The 22,961-nt window shown below is 37.2% G+C and overlaps 1 protein-coding gene across 1 annotated transcript in view; it reads right to left on the bottom strand.

Annotated features, from left to right (window-relative positions):
- REV3L (REV3 like, DNA directed polymerase zeta catalytic subunit) overlaps window positions 1–22,961 on the bottom strand; it is a 118,472-nt gene that overhangs the window by 48,455 nt on the left and 47,056 nt on the right. Inside the window, exons 3-10 of the mRNA XM_082047715.1 lie at window positions 20,627–20,701; window positions 19,092–19,252; window positions 14,515–14,611; window positions 4,734–4,828; window positions 4,065–4,169; window positions 3,050–3,134; window positions 2,816–2,964; window positions 2,391–2,519 (exon numbers count right to left, since the gene is read on the bottom strand). Coding sequence (XP_081903841.1) covers window positions 2,391–2,519; window positions 2,816–2,964; window positions 3,050–3,134; window positions 4,065–4,169; window positions 4,734–4,828; window positions 14,515–14,611; window positions 19,092–19,252; window positions 20,627–20,701 — 896 coding nt within the window. The remainder of the gene's footprint in view (window positions 1–2,390; window positions 2,520–2,815; window positions 2,965–3,049; window positions 3,135–4,064; window positions 4,170–4,733; window positions 4,829–14,514; window positions 14,612–19,091; window positions 19,253–20,626; window positions 20,702–22,961) is intronic.

Genomic DNA, 22,961 nt, shown 5'->3' with positions numbered 1-22,961 from the left:
TAGATAGAATCTTGACAACCTTTGTTTTTTTTTTTAATTTCTGCTCTCCTCTTCTGTTTGTAGCAGATTCAACAGAAGCATCTCTCTCTCTCTCCACCCTCCTGTTACCTCCTCACACTCAGTAAAGCCTCACTCTCCCCTTGTATGTCAGCATGAGTACCAGCTTCTGAAGCATCACTAACTCCTCTTGCCCTCACCATTCCAATGACTGCATTAGCATCGTTGGGCACTTCTCTCTGTATCAATTGGAACACTTTCAATCACTGCATCTCAGGAAAGCTGATGCTGATTTTGACCAACTACTTCTTCTTTCCTTTTGTCCTTTACAATAATGCTTAACTTCATCTCTCTTTTCACTATAACCTATTTTCTTCCTAGGTTCCTCTAAACACTGAAAGTTTACCTGATTTCACTCCTCCCCTAAATTTTATTTTTTATTTTCTTTTTTTTGACCCAAGCTTACACTAACTCATGCACTTACCTTCTCATTCTTTATTTCTTAAACATCCTACCAAGTCACAATTTTTTTCTCACTCTCCTGCTTACCTTTCATCTGACCTCATAACCAATTTCTGATCTCCATTCTACCAGGCATCTTTGTTACTTCTCTCTCCTCCTCCTCTGGCTGAAGAACTATAATCTCTACTTTTTCCTTCCTCAGGAAATACCATATGATTTACAATGATCCTGAGAATCATATAAAATAGGTCTCAACATTGGGGAGGAAGGCATTTTCCATATTTTACAAAGGCTTCACAAGATACCATGCAACAATTTAAAATGGAAACCATCCCCTCTGCTATAGTTCTGGATTATCCCACTTTCAATTGTACTTTCTGTTCTTGGCTCCTTTGCTCTTTGTAAGGTTCATCATTAAACTCCAACCTTCCCATTAATATAAACCTTGTCGTGTACTTCACAGTAGCAGCAGTAGAAGTAGTGCACTTCATTGCCCTTGTGAACACTATGACTTCACAAAGGCGTTATAAAGACCAGTCCATGCTATCGAAGAGCATAAGAGACCCAAAGATGCATCGTGTTATCCATGGTCACACAAGACACCAGCAATTAGTAGCCCCTTGATAAGAACAAAACAAAGAAAGCAATAAAACCTCCATTTGATTCCCTAGCCACTGGAAAAAACAGAGCCTTTCAACATTCCTTTTTGTTTCAGCAATTCAGACGCACAGTCATAAGACATACTCTACATATTATTTTAGCCATTTCTCATCCTCTCAGCACAATGTTCTCACTCACTCAAAAAAAAAAAAAAACAAACCATGCTCATGTTTGCCAGCTCCCACATAACTTCTTTAATTATATTAATAGTTCTCTCAATAAATCCAAATCCTTGTCTATCAAACTTCCATAATCAAAATGTTGCCTACTTTCTGCAAAATAAAACAGCACTGAAAAATACTCTTAATCTCACTGCATCCACTCCTCTTATGTACAGAAGACTGTACACTGTTGTATACTGTATTACCCATAGACATATATTGTTGCCCCTATTGTATCTTGGTGCCCAAGCACATAGTCACACCATATATGTATCAAAAGCACCGGAGGCTACGGGTTTTAGATACTTTCTCCCCATATGCACCTTATAGTATCAACTTTAGTGCACATTAACATTATACCATATATATGCATAAGAACGTCTACAGAGATAGCATGAACTAAGCGCTTTTCATCTCCTCTAGAGAATTTAACTATTTCTACCTGAAGTAGCTTTTCATACAAGTTCCTTTGTTGTGTCGACTTTGTTGTTGCTTGCCCCTCCTGCGATCCACACTTGTTCACTGCCATGTTTTCCTTCCCCTCTTTAATGTTTTACTTATTGTTTCTTCGCCTTCGACCATTCTTTTGTATCCATAAACTTTCAATCACTGCATCTCAGGAAAGCTGATGCTGATTTTGACCAACTACTTCTTCTTTTCTTTTGTCCTTTACAATAATGCTTAACTTCATCTCTCAAGTTGCAACTTGCCACTCATTATCAGCCTACTGCCCCTCAGTATATCCAGACAGCTGAGCTTCTAAAGATAGCCCATGAGCATGTTCTGTACCATAACTGTAAGAAAGATGCAGCAACTGCAATGATATCACGGAGAGACAGTCAAAATCCTCTTTATTCTGATAGTTTTAGTCTTATAACCCTAGGAGCACAAGAACGAGCAATACCCATGAGAGATTGCACTGAGCTGATCTGGCAAGAGGAGTGGCTTAGGGAACCAGTAAAGCACAGTAGCCTCTACAAATCCACTATCCAGGTGACATTTTTAGAAAATATAAGGTGGGTTTTTTTGGGTGTGTGCAGTGCATGAACACAACAAAGACTGTGAAATAATAAAACAGCCTGGAAGAAAAGACATTTCAGTCATACTCACTAAAAACTGTAGTCTGATTCAGTCTTTGAGACAAAGGCTGAAAGCTCTGACTATTCTCCACAATGTTTAAAATTGCTTCTTCATTAATAAGTGCTTCCTCTTCTTTATCAGTATGCATCCTATTGGATTCTTTAAAAGAAAAACAAAAAGTGAAAGGATAAAACTTCAAAGAGTCACAGACATCAATATGTTATGAAAGATAGCTGCTTTAAAATGGATTTTAGTATTCAAGCATGTTTCCATCATTTGCCATGGCAATTTTAAAAAGGCTTATACTAACAATGATGAAAATAAAAGCAAAGCTAGTCATCATTTTTCCATAACTGACAATCAGATCTTCCTTGGCTTAATTCTGCTAATAGTACGAGCAGCCAAAGCATGACATAGATTTATGCCTGAACAATTATGCTATTAAAAATACTCACCTTTGTTCATCTTTTTATCTTTATGCACTTCTACCATATTAGCTGGCGTGCACTGAAAGGCTTCAGGAGAAAGTACCCCAGAATGTAGTGTTAGCTCAGCAGAGAACTCCTCTGATCCATTACTGTAGTCCACTGATCCTGACAACGTTCTAGTTAATTGAAAACCAATTTTTAAATGCATATTTAAGGTTTGCACAGAATACTACACTTTATAGAAAATGGTTAAGCACTTACACAGAGAAATCATTTTGCTTGAGGATTTCTTTGAGTCTCTTCTGAAAAAACTTTTCGCTCTCTGTTGCTGGCACAAATCCACGGTCTTAAAAAAAAATAAAAATAAAATTGTTATTCCTGTTATTACTTTGACCTCTCAACACAGAGAGCAGTTAAAATTACTTATTCTATCAGGAAATGGCTCAAGGTTGAAGTGTCCACCAATCTTAAGTGCCAAATTTGAGCACTGATTTTTCAAGTGTATTTGAACACTGTAAAACACTTCACATACTCCCATTGATCTCATTTGCAACTGTGAGTATCAACACTATTTACAAATCATGTTGCAATTACATCAAGGTGAGCATCAAGGCAAAGAACAATCAGTGAATAATTTTGAAAAGTCCGGTTTATGCAGCCTGAATAACATTACACAGAAAAAAAAACACAGTCAGAAAGAAGGCTGCCTTAGCCAGGAACCTGCCTCTTTCCTTCTTGCAATCCTCTGGCTTACTTGCCAAATATCATTCATATTTTAAATGAAATATGGCCTAGGTTCTACAGAGAATAGCTCTGTTCATTATGCAATTAATTTGCAGAGCACAGTGTTCCCTATGCAATGAATTTTACATAGAAATAAATATATTTGTTTATCCTTTTAGAATTTTCATCTAACATCACCTTGGCTGTAATTCCACAGAGGTTAAAAGGAACTGCCCTTGTGCATAAACCACCATGGAAAGCTTCAGGATAAGAGATTTAATTTTGGCAATATTTAGACATTTCAATGTCATAAAGCAGGCAATCTTAACTGCCATTATAATTCTTTCTGCCTAGAATGCTTTGCAGCTAGCTGAAGCAAGATGTTTTTAGATGATGTTATGTATCTTGCTTTAAATACACATAGAGAAGTGAAAAAAACAATACATACAAAAAGCCCTCAAACTTAACATACTGATTTAAATTCTGTCTCTTGCCTACTTCTTGTTCAAAATTTTTGATAAACAGCTGAATGATGATTTATTTATTTATTTACCTTGTGACTCAGGTGTCTTAATCTGAGAAGATTCACATTTTTGTCTCCGTCGCTGCTTTTCATCTTCCCATATAGCTTGCAAACCAGGGTTCCTGCCAATTTGGGCTGAAATACACAATAATACATGAGGGGAAGTCTGTCCATGTGACAGAAAGCATTCTTCCCCCCCAATCAGATTCTGACACTCTTCTTCATCTCTTTTGCCATTCTAACCTGTTTTTTTTTTAATTGAAATTCTTGTCTTACTCTAGGATCCAGTGTTATGAAAAATTAAGGTATAACTTTGTTTTCTAGATACCTCTTTGTTTTCTAGATCTTTGGCTTTTGCTGTTCTTCTCATCATGTATGCATATTTGTATATAGATGTATGTATGTATGTATACATAGATACTTGATGCTGATATTTCAGCTACTCTCCTTATAGGTCAGAAAACTTGTTATGCATTAGCAGAAATCTTTTCTATTGCTCTGACAATAGGCTATTCTTATAACCTGTTTTCTTCCACAGTTCATTCAATTTTTACCTTTTCCTAAACTTTATAAATTTGTAGATCAACAATTCACTAACCCTGAAATCTGGATTATGGTCTAACTAAGCTGAGCCTTAGAAAAAAAACAATATAGTCCCTGTCCTAAAACATTTTACATGGATAGTTATTGACACTTCACCTTCAATATCCAGTTGATTTAAAATGTCAGCAGCTACTGCATCCACCTCCAATTCACAGGTACTTTGTGGCTCAACACCTTTCAACATTAAAGAGCTGTGACAACATAAATACCACAGGTTAGTTTATCAATATGTTGATTTTGAAACATGCATCATCACTGTTATCTAACTGGACTAACAGCTAAAATACTTCATGGGGAATGGGAGTGAAGATCTGAATACAGAACTATCAGTTCTCACCCTCTTCTACAAGTCCTTAAATTAACTGTTACATCCAATTATAAGTGGATGAGAAATTTGTGTCTTCAACTTAAAGGGGTTAGATTTTTGTGTGGAGAATAGAAAAAAAAGCGGTAAACAACACTAAATACTATAGCAATCAAAACAATGTTCTCCTCCTCCAATACCATCTGCATTTGCATGATCTTGTGCCCAGAAAACACACTGGCAAGAATTTTTCTCTCTCATTCACACTTCAGAGCAATACAAAACAGTTTAACATTTCCAACTAAGGAAACAGAAGCAAAAACCGGTTTATTTCTCAGATTATTTTTGTTTCTTTAGGAGGTTTAGGGGTAGCATGATGAATATAAACAGGGTATTAACATCCCAAACATGAGCAGAACTAAGGATAACCGGCTTTACTAGAAAGAGATTCAAGCTTGTTGTATAATGATCTGATCATCTTCCTGTTGTGCCTTTTCAGATCTGTTAAGTCAGTGGCCTTCCACCTGTTGCTGTCAGTGAACTAACTTTAAGGAGTCCATGGAGAAAGCTAAGAAAGAGAAACCTTCCCTCCCAGATTTATGTAGGAGTCTGTTTTACCTTGCCAAAATTTTTAGGGAAACACAGACAATCCCCTCAAAGCTCCCCATGGTTAAAATATGCTATTCTTCAATTAGAATAGGCTATTGTTCAGGACTCGTGCTCTAGGTTAATTAACGGGTGACTTACAACATCTACTTGTATTCCTACATTCCCTGACATACACGGAGACTCAAAACAGCATAGAAGATATAATTCATTAATATTTTCAATGCTCTCTAGAAGCTTTGAACAAAAAACACCATAGTGCAAGGAGGTGGTAGATGATGTAATTCAAAGCTGGATACCCCTGACACCTTCTCTGGAAATTAAGTATTTATCTAGAAATACCAAATCTGAAAGAAATGTAAAATTAAACTGCTTTGTTTATGTTTTAAGAGCAAAAATCCAATGACTTCTCAGAAAACATCAGAGAAATCAACCACAAAAATATTCTGGATTTCTAAAAGGCTTTAGGGCATCATATTTATCAAGAAACAAAACATCAAGCAAAGAAAACAAACAAACAAACAAGACTGTCTCCTTCACCACATTCCCAAACTGTAATGTTCTAGAAAAGAAAAAAATATTTACTTTTAAACTCTTGTTGCAGAGGTCTATGGTACCAACTCTCAGCAAACTACAGATGACATGAAGTTAGGACTGAAGGTAGTTCAGACATGTAATCTTAAAAAAAATTGTGATGTTGTGCTTTGTGGCTGCACTAATACAGTAAATACATTTTTCATTCTGTATGTAAATGTACGTTTCACTCGGTTACATCGAAAGAAGGCAGAGCAGCATATTTCTTTATTCTAAGCATCTAGAAGTTGTCTGGCAAAAGTTGTGAAGCACTTATATAGAATTCATTAAAAACTGTAAGATGCTATGCGTTGTGATTACTAATACCTCCAGTCAGCATTACTGTTTCAGAGTTACTGTGAGAACTAAGAGAGTATATCACGGAACTTCTAAATCAGAGTAGCTCAGTGTTTCAGCAGAAGTAGATTGCCCAGACCCTAATGCACACTTGAAGGTCAACCCACTGCCATCACTTCCCTCCCTTCTCAGTCACACCATCAGCTGAGAAACAAGTCTACAATATGATAGAAATGCATAAATTTCATGTCACGCACTTTGGGTGCCTGCATTCAAACCATTCAAAGAGAGCCTGCCTGCATGGCAGGCGACAGGAACTGCAGGCAAGCTGAAACCTGCATTTTCATCACATAATTAGAAAGAACTGCAAGATGATTGGGAAACAGGAATGAGGGAGGAGACTGCAAAAAAAACTGTCTGCTCCCTTTGTGAAATCAAAGTTTTTCTGAGAACAAGTGAACAGGGACCAAAAAATATGGGAGTAATTGATTTCAAAAAGTTCCTGATTTTAATCCTTTCATCTGCCAAATAAGACATAAATGAGCAGAAAACTGGTCAAGATCTGTCTTTGACTTGTTTGGTAGATACAACAGCAAAGCTCTGAGCTTTCTACTTTCACTAATTTCCTCTTTAAAAAGACTCCAATCTAAAGAAAAAAAAAAAAAAAGGAAAGGGGGGATGTGAGGAGGGGAAATCGAGGGGGGAGAGAACTGAAGGGGGAAAGAAAAAAGAAGAAAAAAGAGAGAAAGAAAATTCTTGAGAAGTTGATGACAAAATATATTTTTAGTGTTAGTGATCCATTTCTGAAGAGTTTGATGAGTAAACCCATTAACTGAGACCTACCTATTAACTGAGACATTTGCATTTTCTCTGACAAGACAGCTTTCTATTCTTTTCCATTCAACTAGTCAAAAAAACATGTCTTGGTTTTCCACATCCTCATCAAGAGTGTGGCCAGTGACTTGTCTTGGGAACTGATCAATATCACAAACAGAATTGGCCAAGAGCTTTCCAAACAATCAGATTTCTCATTTATAATATTTAGAGACTCTAATATGAATTTATCCTATAAAACAACACTAAATGCAACCTTGTTGATTTCAAAACAAACTGGTAGTTGTCACTATAACTTGCGTCTTTTTCCATAATAACATTAATCTTGACACATGTTCTTTGTCTGCAACTCACCAAGATTCCAGTGACTTGGGCAATTAGAAGCAGAAAAGCTTATTTTGCCCCAGCTCTAAATCAAACAGATATAAGCAGTCTTTCTGTCAAAAACTACAGCATTCCAATTAAGATGGCACATCATTCACATTAAAAACACTGAGCTAACAAGAGCCCTTTTTTGAATCAAATGTAAGATTTATCATCATAATTCTCATTAACATTTTCAGGATTAAGGCAGGGCTGGCAGTTAAAACTGCACACTCCAAAGACTAATGTGCAGGCTAATAAAGACAACTGACACATACAGTAAGAGTTTCATAAGACTTGAAAAATGTCTTCTCAATACAACTGGGTTATTAACTTGGCATTTAACATCCTTGTCAAGGTGAGTTGCTAGACACTTGCACTAATAGAAGTCAAGGCAGTAGCAACACAAGTTTCTGCAACATGCAGGTAAGGCACAAAGGCCACGGACCTATTTGCTCCTGCTTCAGAAAAAATCTCAAAGGGCACATAATAGCAGACCAGCTTTAACTGGCCTGTCTAACATCTTAATTTACTCTGATTAAAACAAAAATATCAGAGGGAGAGGAAGGACTAAAAACTGTCCTGAAGTAGTTATTTAACAGGATTATGCGCTTCTTAGAGAACTACTTGATGTGAGTACTGTCAATAGCTTGGTCAGCTGTTAGTTTTGCTGGTTTTGCTCACCTCAAACAAGCATGCACAACGCATCAGGAAAATACATGAAGAACCTATATCTCTCACTGTCCCAAATCAAGCCACATTTCCTGAGCAGACGCAATGCTGTAATTAGCAAGTGAGAGGACTGCATAAAGAAGTCAAGACATGCCCAGTCTCCTAGCAGCAGTTAGTTGAAAGTATGAACTACTTCAGATCATTAGCAGTTCTTATGCCTGGGAAGATACTCAGAAGTGGTCTGTTGGACACAGATTGCCCTATACAACGGACTAACAACGTGCTCACATCACATGCATCAGTTTTACAAAGAAAAAGATAAGTTTTATGTAATGTCAAAACTATGATTTCAGAATGTCTGTATTAGAACAAGGTTAGAAAACAAGACTTAGCAAGTCCCAGCCAAAGCTTTTCACTGGCTTCATTTTTTTCTAAGTTTCATTTTGTAAAAGAGAACACAGAATGATTCACAAGGTACAACTTGTAATACCGCAGTGTTAAGTGGGATGAATGGAAGCAACCTGGCTGCAGGAGAACAAAAGTTTACTCTCCTAAGAAGTAAGATAAATCAGAGTTGCCCCACACTGAGCTGTCATGGCAACTAGGCTACTTCAGATACTCACACCAACTCATTTAAAATTACCTTTTCTGTCTGCACACTATGCTGAAAAACTGCAACACAAATCCATCACACCTTTGTAGAAAAAGCTCAAAATAAATTATTTTGAGAACAGAGAGAATGGTTCTTATTTTTGAAGAAAGTAAAAGTTTGTTGGCACCATCCACTGGCATAATAATAATGATGTAAAATGAAAACTGTGCTCAAAGAAAACACCAAGGTTTGGTTCCTCAGATGCTAAGGCAATGAATTAAAGCAACAGTGGGCAAATATTTTTTAAAAGTGCCCACTACATACAGATAGCTAAAGTTTTCAAAAACCTTGAAGAATGGACATCAAGGTCAGTATCAAAATTCACCAACATTAATGACAGCATAGGGAAACAAGTTCCGTGATAACTACATCTCAGGTACTTATAATGGTAAAACTGAGGATAGTAGGTAAAAACAATTAATCCCACAGAGTCTGAAAGGTGTCAGGCAACTACACTGACAAGGACTCAAAAATTTCAACATAGTTTTCCATATTCCATTAATGGAAGCAAAAATGTCTTTGTTTGCCTGATGTTCCAGTGACTTGAATAATGCACACATTTTATTAAAAATCAAATGGGTAGATCAAAAGATGTACATCCTGGCAAGCAAGAAAAGCAATTATGACAGCCACAAACCTAGGAGAAATCTGTAACGTTACATAACTGCCAGACTGTCCAACAGTGTTATTTGTCAGATCTCTCCATTTCCATATAAATTAGCATTCAATAGCAAGTCTAGGGTGTAAAAGAAGAAAGTTTCTCAAAAGCATTCTACCAGTTATTCTGGCTTTAATACATCATGTCCAACTGGTAGACTTGACTAGCAGATTACTCCAAGTCTGATGTTTACCAGAAATTTTTCTCACTGGAACTCACGAAAATGTTTCATCATTTGTTATCAGGTACCTAAGGGATAACATAAATGTGTCTTGGGAAGAACTCCTCTTGTCAAAACTGCTGGATAGCAATTTGCTATCTAACACCTGTTGCCAGGCTCAGGTGACTACTGCCTATTTTAAGGTGGGCTTTGTACGTTCCAGTCTGATAACACTGGCAAGTATCATACCTAAAAACCTTGTAACATGAGCGATTCCTGGGCACTAGGTGCTTTGGCCATTTGTCTGCATCATAACAGACTTACTCTAGAATTAGATTAAAAGAACTCTCCCTGGATTAATACAGTATGCTAATTATAGCAGCAAGTTAGTAATTTAGAGATTTGCCAGGAGCAAGACAGGAGATGGCTGGGTTAAATACTGTTCTGGAGAAGTGGCAGAGTAGCAAGGCACCAAGTAGTACTGAAGAGTGAAGTGAATTCAGACACCAAGAAACTTTGGCATAGCTCTCAAACACCGGTACCAAGCATAGCTCTCAGACACTGGTAATAAGTGGTGTCCCTCAGCATTCTGTATTGGGACCAGTACTGTTTAATATCTTCATCAATGACATAGATGGTGGGATCGAGTTGCACCCTCAGCAAGTTTGCAGATGACACCAAGCTGAGTGGTGCAGTTGACACACCTGCGGGAAGAGATGCCATACAGAGGGACCTGGACAAGCTCCAGAAGTGGAGCCATGTGAACCTCATGAGGTTCAACAAGGCTAAGTGCAAGGTCCTGCACCTATGTTGGGGTGACCCCTGGTATCAATACAGGCTGGGGGATGAAGGGATTGAGAGCAGACCTGCGGAGAAGGACTTGGGGGTACTGGTGGGCGAGAGATTGGACATGAGCCCGCAATGTGCACTTGCAGCCCAGAAGGCCAATCGTATCTTGGGCTGCATCAAAAGGAGTGTGGCCAGCAGGTCAAGGGAGGTGATTCTGCCCCTCTACTCCACTCTGGTGAGACCCCACCTGGAGTCCTGCATCCAGCTCTGGAGCACTCAGCCCAAGACAGACATGGAGGTCCCTTCCAATTCCTAACATTCTGTGATTCTACTCTGCTCTGGTGGACCACACCTGGAGTCCTGCATCCAGCTCTGGAGCCCTCAGTACAGGAAAGACATGGATGTGTTGGAGTGGGGCCAGAGGAGGCCCCCAAGATGATGAGAGGGCTGAACACCTCTCCTATGAGGAAAGGCTGAGAGAATTGGGGTTGTTCAGCCTGGAAAAGAGAAGCCTCTGGGGAGACTTTATTGTGGCTTTTCAGTACTTAAAAGGGGTTTATAAGAAAGATGGGGAGAAACTTTTTAGCAGGGCCTTTTGCAATAGGACAAGGGGTAATGGTTTTAAATTGAAAGAGGGGATGTTCAGGCTAGACACGAGCAAGAAATTTTTTACAATGAGGGTGGTGAAACACTGGCCCAGGTTGACCAGAGAGGTGGTAGATGCCCCATCCCTGGAGACATTCAAGGCCAGGCTGGGCAGGGCTCTGAGCAACCTGATCTAGTTGAAGATGTCCCTGCTCATCGCAGGGAGGTTGGACTAGATGACCTCTGAAGGTCCCTTCCAATCCAAACTATTCTAGGATTCTGTGAAATGTTTTGTTTTTTTTTGTTTTTTTGTTTTTTTTTTAAATAAGGAACCACCACTGGCATTTACTCATGGAAAATGCTGCTAATGTTACATACACTACTTTTGAATAATATTTTGCATATTACCTACTAGGCAACCAACATCATATTTCAACTGCTTAATATACTGTACTCCAAAGTCAAGAAATACCAAATCATTGGCACTGTTTGGTTAAACCGGAGAACTTGTCAGCTGCCACTTGCAGCAAGGACTGGACAGATATATGTTGGACTATCTCTAAAATTCTTGATGTACACAAACCCAAGTATAATGAGTCTAAACAGACAGCCCAATCACTAAGAATAAAAGGCAGCTCTAGAAATTTCGCTGTCAACATTTGGCTATCTTTTCCCTTTTTGCTTTTTCTTGAAAGAAAAACTTAAGTGTACAGGCAAAAGTAAGGAAAGATTTACAAGATTTTCGTATCTGATAAAAAGAACAAGCAAAATCTTAGAAGTTCAGCACTGACACATAAGAGAAACTCCAAATGCTGCTGGAAATAGCAGTCAAACGGTGAAATACAGTAAGCAAAAATTTTCTGCTGAAGAATTCATGAAACAGTTAAGCATCTCAACTTGAACTCAAGAAGACTGGGTAACAAAGTGAGAGAACTATGCTGGTATTGCACATGTAACTAGAAATCATTATAGCTGCTGATCTAGCTACACACAGAATGTTTGCAATACAGAATATACTTACAAACAGTATGGAAAAAACATGAGTCACAATCATTCTAGGAAATAGTTAAAGGTTTCCTTGGATAGGTATCTCATGCATTATCTGGGCCAGATTTACCCTCGGCAAGATTTGTCATGACAGTTATGGCTCCATTAAACCAACATATGCAAATTTTCAGAACTTTAAAAGAAATAAAGTAGGAAGGCAATCTGAAAGTGGGACAAATGGCCATACGGGTTTGATTACAGGAACACAGTTTTAAGTTGATGCCTTCCATAAATCGCCCAGAAAAAATTGTAACAGGTAATAATTTTGTGTAGATATAGAACAGAGTAATGTCAGGAACAGAAAAGAGTTTAGGTCTCTTACTTTGCAGTGGCACGTGTAAGACACTCATGCTAGAACACCTTTAATAAAATAACTCATTTTCTAGACAAATAAATGTTTGATGCTGTATGAAATGGGAAACAATTTCAGTTGAAGGTGATGTAAATTAGTCCCTAAATTATTAAAGCATTTTAAGAGCTGGCCAAAGGTGAAATTTCTATTGGTTATTTAAAAAAGACTGAGGGTTGCTACAGAATTCATAGAACTGAATATAGATCAGTTTCTGGGACTGAGTTTGCTTCACATCTCATTAATAATGTTGGCAGGAAATGCAGGAGTGTACTAATGAAATATTTTGATAAGGCAAGCTGGTAGACATACTGGATACATAACCAGATCATAGAATCATAAAACAAAAGCAGGATAACTTAGAAGTAGAATAATAGAAACAGGATGAAACTTAAAAATGGGATGCAAGACCCTATATGAACTTATAAGGGATTCAAAATGGAAGATTATCACAGATAAAAAAAGAAGAGGAGAAACATCTTGTACTAATAAATCCTAAAATGTTTAATAGACAAAGTGACATGATAAATGAGACTGTAAAGTGTAACAGGGAGAGAACTACCAGTACCATTGCATATGGTGCCAGAGAGGATTTGTTTGGTATACTACATAGCATTCAGGCTTTACATTCAAGAAAGAAGTTCCTGCTGGCAGAAGTGCAGAGAACGAATGCAGGGAAATGGACGGGCTTAGTATTTGTCCCATTCCCGCTAACATCCCACTGCTGGAATGTGTGTGAGAGCAGGAGAAAAACTGGCACAAGTGAGGTGTTGCACCCCTGGTCAGATACACTAAAGTGTGGAAGGAGGAGAAAAGAAGGTTTGTGGATACAGGCATGAAGGTAAGTGCCTGCAGGTCTCCTCCCTCCCTTGGTTTGACAGCCAGGAAGTGCTAGTTTGCTTTCTTTTTATCTGCTTTCTCCAGATCTGTGTAAAGTAACAACAGATAGCCCTGGTCTAACTTATCATCTAATCCTCTAAGGTCAAGTAACTTGGCTTACATAACCTAGCCAAATAAAGGTTGAAATGGACTATGAATGAAGAACAGGAAAAGAAATAGCCCAAGAACAACTGGATATGAACTGACCACAAGTAATATCATGACAATCATCACATGAATATTGCTTCAAAACCTCCTTAAGGTAAGAGTAGCAGAAACAGAAAAACAGATGCTACCTTGCACAAGCTCAAGTTTTTGCAGTATGGTTTCAGACAGGCACTTTCAGCTGGGGAAGTGAATGCTCTGAGTAGCAGTGTGGCATATTAAGCCTGATAAGCTATTCAGAGAAAAATGAGAGGAACTACCCAAAGACTGAGAAGACTACTAGATGAGAGAGTATTTAGAGAACCTGTCAAGTGTTAGAAAGTAGCTCAAAGAATAAACTTTCTATTGGTGAACTATACAAATTGATGTAGCACTAGATACTGTTTGCTTCTCCCTCTCCCCCGGCCCCAAAAACCCCAACACCACAGACATATTTATTTTCTTATAGAAGTACAGCTATTATAAATTACAAGCTGTAGACTATAAAATGTCTAGAAAAAAAGTAAGAACATGGGAGATGGACATGAAAATGCTGAGATTCTTATGTAGCTACTATCTGAAATGGGTACGTTGGAATACTCTGACAGCACACTATTCATGGTACTTCAGGGTGATTACAAAAATAGAATCTATGAACTAATGTGTAAGTATTCTCTATTACTATTAAACTTGCTCAGCTTCTCATGAGAAGTCATCAGCTAGAAACACATATTCCAAGAACCAGATAGCTGAATTTCCACATATATTCCTATTAGTAATATTAGTTAGATTTTTACAACTCTATACCAGAAAGTATCAATCGCCAAAACTATACACTTTTTTTTTTTTTAACACATATAAAACATATGAGGGTCCCTTAGATGAGAGACTGGAATCCTGTAGTACATACAAATTGATGTATATAGGAAAATACAGCATACATAAAAAAAAAATGGCATGCTGACCTCGGTATTTCATCTTCTTCCCATTCAATGAAAGACGCATTGTTTGAATTTTCTGGCAAATGAATTCTATGATGTTTACTTACACCTGATGTATCACCTAGAAAACAAAAAGTAATATGAGATATTAATTCATTTATGGGGTAATATTTTTTACACATATAATTATATAATTGCATTTATTATTTAATACTACCAGTCCAAATGCTCCTGAAGAATAAATAGCACTGCATATCATCTTCAGAAAGTAGCTATACTGTCATTTAAATTATTTAACTTTCTTTCTAACATGTAGATACATATAAAAAGAAAAATATATTCTCAACACACTGACATTATCAGAATTACATTTGTGGTGTTCTAGTCATAACCTAAATTCAATATTTTCCTATTTAGGCAAGTTTCAAAGTAAATCACACAGAATCTGATGTATACTTCAGAATTCCCAAGTGTCTGCATCCTCAGGTCATATCCCAATGGGAATTAGAAGCCAAAGGAAACACTAAATTCTACTTCACACTTCTCCTCTTTCTAATCTGTGAGCTGAAAGAGAATACACAATATATTCAGATGCAGTGGTAGTATAAGTTAAGTGGAAACCTGCAAGGAAGGCAGATGTTGCCTGACCTACAAATAAAGATAACACTGTGCAAGTTTTCTTGGAGGTCTCAATAAGAAGAAGCATGCTCCAAAGTCATGCTGGAGAAGTCCTCTCTGAAGGTTTACTACCTCCTTTGTGGTCTCCACCTGAACCTTCACTCTTCAGAGGAAAGAAATACCTTATACACAGGATGCAGCATAAGAAAAAAAAACAAAACCTTAAGAATGGAGTTGCGGGGAGGTGAAATGGGAGAAGATCTTAAAAATTACCCAGTCTCCAATTTCCATGTGAAAGACCAACTTGAACCTTGAACTCACTCAGATATGCTGGTGTCACACACTAGCAGGTTTTTATGTATTAACCTTTCAGTGACAACAAACATTTTTGCATTTTTTAAAGATATAGTAAATGAACAACTCAATTGTTAAGAGGCCTTCAATAAATAACTATTAGAACATGCATTTTTATCCTATAATTTTAAAGTAAGTTTCATAACAAAGTCTTGCAAAAGTGAATTCCACCACTTGGAACAGCAGAGATAGCGATATTTCATGTAGCAAAAAGCCCTGAATAACATAGTTACTACAGGAGCAACAAGGAAATATCATGCCAGAAGTGCTTTAGAAGCTACAAATACAAGCAACTCAAATCCAGCAGGCTTCATTAAATATGTTTCAGACCAACCTTACTGCACTCAGACTAATTTCTGCAAACCCTGCCCCTACATCAGACACAGCACATAGAACCTAAACTCACACAGGAAATGTGGCACTCGAGTGTGGTGAAAAGATAGCTTGTTTTCATCTTAGTGCAGGTGTGTCTGAATGTGAGCTAAGATGGTCTATGCACCATGATGTCAAAGCAGGTGATTCCAGAAAGACAACACAAAATAACTGGTCCCATTTGCACAGACCCAGTTCAAACCTAGCATAGTTTAGTGTCTGTGCTGTTCAAAAGGGATGATTTGCCTCTGGTCAGAGCTGGTCCAGGAAAAAAACACAGCCATGTTTTTACTGTGTAGCGTATCAGCTAATTCTCTGTATTAAAATGCAAGCTGACTATGCACAGAAACATCTCTTGTTATTTTGACAAAATGGGACTGAATAGATATACACTTTAAAGGAAAATATATCACAACAGCTGTGCAAGATTATAGGCCAACTGGTAAAATATATGCTATTTTCAAAAGTCATATGCATTTCAAATACCACACTAGAACAGTTCAGTGCATCACCCCCTTTCTTATTCCTTATGAACCCTACTTTCAAATACTTCTAAAAACCGAGGCTCAAATTCCTGTATCTGTTTTTTTTCAGTAAAGTTACTCACTGGGATAGAGATTTAAGGACACTCAATGCTCCCTTTTTCTTGACATGAAGATCTTTAAGGACAGCAGCAGTGACAAATCAAGGTCTTTCAGAGTCATACTACATCACATTCAACTACTACTGAAATCTGAAGTTTTATAATAGTATTAGAGGCATGTGGTGCACGAATGAATTCGCAGTCTTCTTCCTCACTAGCTAAAAGAGAAGAACTTGAAAGAAAAAACTCCTGCATCCTCTGGATACAAGCTGATAAAGGCAGAGTGTTCCTGCTACTACAAATTTGCCTGCTGACGTCTCGCAGCCTTCAAAACAGTCCACTCATCTCAGTGAGAAAAATGCCACTGGAAACAGGCTCCTAGGACTGCTCACTTACATTGAGAAACAGACCTATTATTGAGTTTTTTACTCCTTGCCAGACCAATTTTTGTATCATGATCTGCAAGGGAAAAATAGTGTTTACTGCACACCTTTAGTCAAAGGCTTTCACTGCCATCTGAGAAACAATGTTCAACTTGGCCTGCGCAGCACAAACGACACAATTGAAATGAATGCACGCTCCCAAGACACAGAAGCTGTGGAACAAGGCAGGCGTGTCAGTTGTAAGCAGCAGCTGTGCCTTCTACCCCACTCCGACGGGTCTGAGCTTAGAAAGGATGGCGCTTCTCAGGGCTGCTGTGCAAGGACTGGCCTCCTGCCAGCCTTGCCTCTGTAAGGTTGTACCAGGAACAAAACATTTGCCGCTGAGCTGCTGTGCTGGGAATAGTAGATTGTGATCCTGTGCCTGGGGACTGCAACAGACTGAGGCAGGCTGCTTATCCATGTGTGATGTGGAGCCGCTCAAAGCTGTATGAATCTTGCCAGGAGCACTGCTGCCATTATCTGACCTAGCCAGGACAAGGTAGTCTGCTATTTTCTTGCTTTCATCCAGTTGGACTCTCCCCTATCAGACTAGTTAGAGTCACACTATCACAGAATCACAGAATGTTAGGGATTGGAAGGGACCTCGAAAGATCACCTAGTCCAATCCCCCTGCCGGAGCAGGAACACTTAGATGAGGTTACACAGGAAGGTATCCAGGCGGGTTTTTAATGTCTCCATAGAAGGAGACTCCACAACCTCCCTGCGCAGCCTGTTCGTGCTCTGTTACCCTCACTGAGAAGAAGTTTCTTCTCATATTTATGTGGAACCTCCTGTGTTCCAGTTTGTACCCATTGACCCTTGTCCTATCATTGGTTGTCACTGAGAAGAGCCTGGCTCCATCCTCCTGACACTCACCCTTTACATATTTATAAACATTAATGAGGTCACCCCCCAGTCTCCTCATCTCCAAGCTAAAGAGACCCAGCTCCCCCAGCCTTTCCTCATTCTCAGCCTATGCTCCTCTTTCACCCTCTTCTTCCCATTCAAGACCTAGGTCTCTCATCCTTAAATAAATGATGGAGTATATATATATATCCTATATCTTTCATCTATTTCCTGAAAGAGAGGGAAAAGAGCTATGGAGAAAGAATGGGAGCAACTATTCAATATAATCACATTGCATGCCTCCAGAAGGCCGCTTTGGATGTTGGGAAGATATATTTCCTCAGGACTAAAGATCCTGAAGATGCTCTGTTCGTGGCTGAGCTTTTGTCTTCCTACATTCTGGACACCAAGAAAAAGTGTGGTCTATTGTTGAGTATGAAAATAGTATTTTTCTTTAGACGAGAATCAGTCATGGAACCTCAATGCACTAATCTATTGCAGTCTGACTATATATGCATAAAAATAATGGGAAAATGTTAAAAGTCAGCATGATTCTTAATTGCTGTGTTTTTTGCAGAAAGATACTTAACCATTCTTTTCAAGTCTTGCTTTAGCTGTAGGAACAATTATGATTTAAGTAAACAATACTTATTTTTCTAAATATTACTTACCAAAGACACTATGGCTTTCCTACTGCTATTTACCCCTCTATAGTGAAGCATTTAGATAACATAATGGATACTCTTGCCCAACTTCATTTTTATGTAAGTGTGTACACTCAAAATCCCAAACTGATTTTTTAAAAACGAAAATGTAAAATACCTCTTTTCCTCAGATATCTGTATTTCAAATTTCACTCTAGAGCAACTGACCTTAGGACAAACACAAGTGTTTTAATAAAAAACGCTATTTGTCAGCAGAGCATAATGACTAGCCATATTTTTGTAAAGATACTACTGAAGCAAAAAAATGAGTTACAAGTGATACACGGATCAAAAACAGATGTCAAAAAATTAAATCAATGGTATTAGTATGCCATTTTTCACATAAATTCTTCAACTAAATATCAACTATTTTTCATCTTCTAATTTGAAAAGAGGTGTGATCATTTCATGAAAATGGTCACAACCGCACTGCTGACAGAACACATGTTTCTTGATAAATAGCATCTCATTCCAGAAAGCAGCCTCTTCCTCAATCCCCATACACAGGTACAAAAAGGAAAAATGACAGAAAGCTACACATGGACATTGCTTTCACACAGAAAGCAATTACAGGGAGACAATGCATGATACCTGTTCAGCCAAAAACCATGGCAAAAGTCTGACAGCTAGTAACATTTTGTTCAAAATGGTAATTTTCAGCCTTCACAACAGTTATTTGCTCTTGAGAAACGAACACCTTACTTTTTCTCCTTGCCTTTCGGAATTTGACAGCAGCCAGGTTTATTAAATTCATTCCATATAAGTTGTAGTCTATAAAGAGTTGAAGGAGGTAGGGAATATGGGCTTCATGAGGCTGGTAAGATTTGTTCATTATGGCTCCACCTTGCAGAAGCTCACATACTCTAAAATTAAAGACAATTAGGACAGAAAACAAAAATAATTCCAGTACAACAATACTGATATTTGATTTTATCAAAATACTCAAACTTCTTAAATTTTGCCTTAGCCATATTTTTAACTTAAGAATTTTGTTTTCACAATAAAACACCCACAGAAATGATCTCTACTAATAATGACTCAGTATTTCGGTGTTAATTACAAAGGAGCTATGAATCCTCCAGCTTGAAAAAAAAGTCCCAAAAAACATCATACTATTTACTATTCCTGAAACTGATCCAAAGCCACTATAGTCCATGGAAATCTTTCTACAGAGTAACTATGGCAGTTGTATGTCTACACACCAGTAATATCTTTGAAAGTCTCTCTAGTTCTTCTTAACATATATATAAGTCGTGCATGGTTTTAAAGCTACATACTGTATACACAGAAGCAGTATTTTAACAACTTCCTAGAAGCATGACAAATCTGCTCTTTTCAACATCTACACATTAAAAAATAACTGCAGGTATTTGGATAATTATAAATTGGTGCGATAAATTTATATCAAAGCAACAGGATACATCTACGAATCAAAGAAAAGCACTGAGCATTTCTAAATGCAACAAACTTGAGTTCAAAGTTTTGTACGGAAAAATTAAAGCAATAATTTAAGTGAAGTGTCAGTCCTTATTTGGATAGGAATAATTCAAACATGAGAAGCTCCAAAGTTCAAAACAATTGTCATGTCATACATGTATATAGATTAGACTGACATAAATTTAACATAATGCAAAATTTTACTAGTCTAGAACAAAAATTAGACAAACCTATCTTATGATCATGTATTAGATCTTCTTTAAAAAAAGTTGTGAAAGGTAATACAAAACACTCAAGGGATTTCAGTTTATGCTTGAGAAATAATTTGTCCTTATTTATTCCTGAATTTGCTGCAACTATGTGACAGTAAGATTGAGATAAATTGTGCTTTCATTTAACAGAACATTACTCTATTGAGAAACAGGGAAACGGTCTAATAACAGAAACTATCCTGTTTTACAAGTATATTTTAATTTTAATCATGGGTGCTGGAATTTAAAAACTTTAAAACTACCAAAATCCACTTCATAATATATGAAAGTTTACTACATTGTTCCCCTGTCTTCTGTAAGAGTTACAGAAAAAGTAACCTGATGCACATTTGTTCAAGGATTACAGCTAATGCAAGACAACTAAAGGCAGGTATATTTTGGCCCTGCTTTCCTAATATGCTACTGCTTTAAAAAGATTATTGGTTTGCTTTTATTTTGTTAAGATGTAGGTGAATCTTGCTTCCAAATTGCCTTTTTAATACAAGATACAAGGAAATTAGCCAGAACTTCCTATAACCACATCCTTACCTTTTTACCATAGCAGGATTGTAAAGGTAAATCTTCATAAACTGTCTCTCCTTTTCATGGTAACCATAAAAAGGCCTGGAGAGGAAGAAGTAAAAGGAAGATGATAGCCTGTTATGCTGTGGCATTTATTTAACCACATTTTACTAGAGTCTTAAAATCCTGGGGAAAAAACAAACAAACAAAACCACAACAAACAAACAAACACAAAACCATAAGATGAATTGCATATCCAGGAGAATGAAAATTCCCACGTGTCACACCAAAGGGGAGCACCTACATTACTGTATAAGAAAGAAAAAAGTAACAGGCCCTATGCATGTCTAAGTATCTAAGAAAAATATAATTAGAAGGAACTTCTGGCTTTAACATTGTTTCTCACTTTCCCCACATGTAAACACATTGATGACACACCATAATAATAGTACTTTTAATAAATTTATTAGTGCTGCACTGCTTCAAAAACAGCATTCAGCCTTTTTGATAAATGCTGTAACAAAGTCGTTAAGGACATCAATTCTGCAGATGAGGTGTAAATGAATAAATACTGGCTGTGTAATATAAATAACTGAACAATCAGAACAGCTTAAAAGAATGAATAGCTGCCCCTTTTCAGTGATTACTAATAATCTCATGCACTAAATGAGGCATGAATCTTGAAGAAAATAGGATTTGAGAATGCAATTAAAGAATACATAGGATAATGAATATGTCAAGACTAAACTGAGGCTGAACAAGCAGCATTAATTCTGGTATTACTTGACTGAATTACCAACTTCTCAACATCTAGAATTCTAATCTAATCTAACATGCTTGTAAAACAGCATGTTAAGGAAACAGGCCATAACTCAACACATTGGGTGAATTCAAGAAGTCTACAGTTTGCAGTAATTACAACAATAGTCAACAGAAATTCAGGAAAGCATAAATTTAAACGTTACCTCTACAAAATAATATAAAATCTCTTTACTAAAATACTATAAAAAAAAGTAACTGGGATACTTACCTGCTAAGTCTAAAAAATTCAGTAGTAAGAGTGATTTCAATCCCAAATTAAATACAAACTCAGCAGAAGTGCACAACTACAGCTATTCTTAGTATGGTTAAATATGCACACAGTTAATATCTCCAAAAACTAGACTGCATGTTTAAAAAAAAAAATATTTAAACTGAGCTAAGTTGAAACAACAAGCATAAAGCTATTAAGCTGAAAAGAAGATCGGATCTTGTATAATGAATCAATCTCCTTCTTATAGAGACAGTATAAAACTAATGACAGGTTATACGCATTGAGTTATAATATGACTCCATGTGCTGTAGGCATGTAAACTAAAAGCTACTTTTTTTAAAGTCAGCACTCACATGGCAAGTGATCCATACTCTCATTGACATGGCAGCAGGGAGAGCCAGATATACAACACTTTGAAGGTTAGCTATGAGCACCTACTTTAACTTCACAATGCACAAGGACAGCATATTTCACATCTTTTAAATCATGGACCTCTACTTTATTTGGAAGCTAATGTAACAAAAAACTTAGGTTAAACTTATGTAATAAAGATGTTTGGTAAATCATTATAGCAATTTTTCTAATGTAGAAGAGAAGAAGTAAAATAATCTCCAAGATTTAAAGAAAAATACAGGTTTCTCACACTATAATATCTATGAGCAGAATCTGACTCAGGTCAGAACAGAAGAAAAGAAGTAGATTTGCGTGACTACGCAAACATGTTTATCTACACAGGTAAAGATGAAAGTGTATTACAGTTTCTGATAGGCACTTCCCATTAGCCTCTTACGCAAGCAAAATACATGAAGCACTCTTTCCTATGCTTCTTCGAGGCAATGAGCATCTGACTTTCTGTAAGGACTGTTTTGAAACTCTAAGGCAAGAGACATGAAAAAGAGGCAGGTCTTCCTCATCTGTCTGTTGTTTTCTCACTGCTTTGAAGAAAGATTGTCTTCAGCAGTTCAACCTGCCCAGCTCTCACTCTTGAAATGAACAGCTGTACTATAATTCACATAGTTCTCACAAAAAGAAATAAGAAATTTGGTGGTTACCTTCCTTCTTACCACAAAAAACACATCAGAAAGTTCTGATAAATGTTAAAAGAAATTATTGCAGCCACTTCACTAGTAATATCAGGAGGATACTGTTATAACTGGCTGGGAACGGAAAGATTATCTTCCTAACCTCAACAGTTAGAAAGAACATATTTCAAAAATTCATGAAAAAAGTAGGTACAAGATAGTGCTGCACAATTCTGAAAACTAGCATTTACATTGTTTTCAAGACGAGAGAGTCAATGCAGGTATAGACTATGTTCTTCCAGGACAG

The sequence above is a fragment of the Streptopelia decaocto genome, assembly GCF_964273445.1.
Source record: "Streptopelia decaocto genome assembly, chromosome: 3".
Taxonomy (NCBI): Eukaryota; Metazoa; Chordata; class Aves; order Columbiformes; family Columbidae; genus Streptopelia; species Streptopelia decaocto.
Note: the sequence above shows the minus strand (reverse complement) of the source record. Positions and strands in the feature narration are given on the sequence as shown.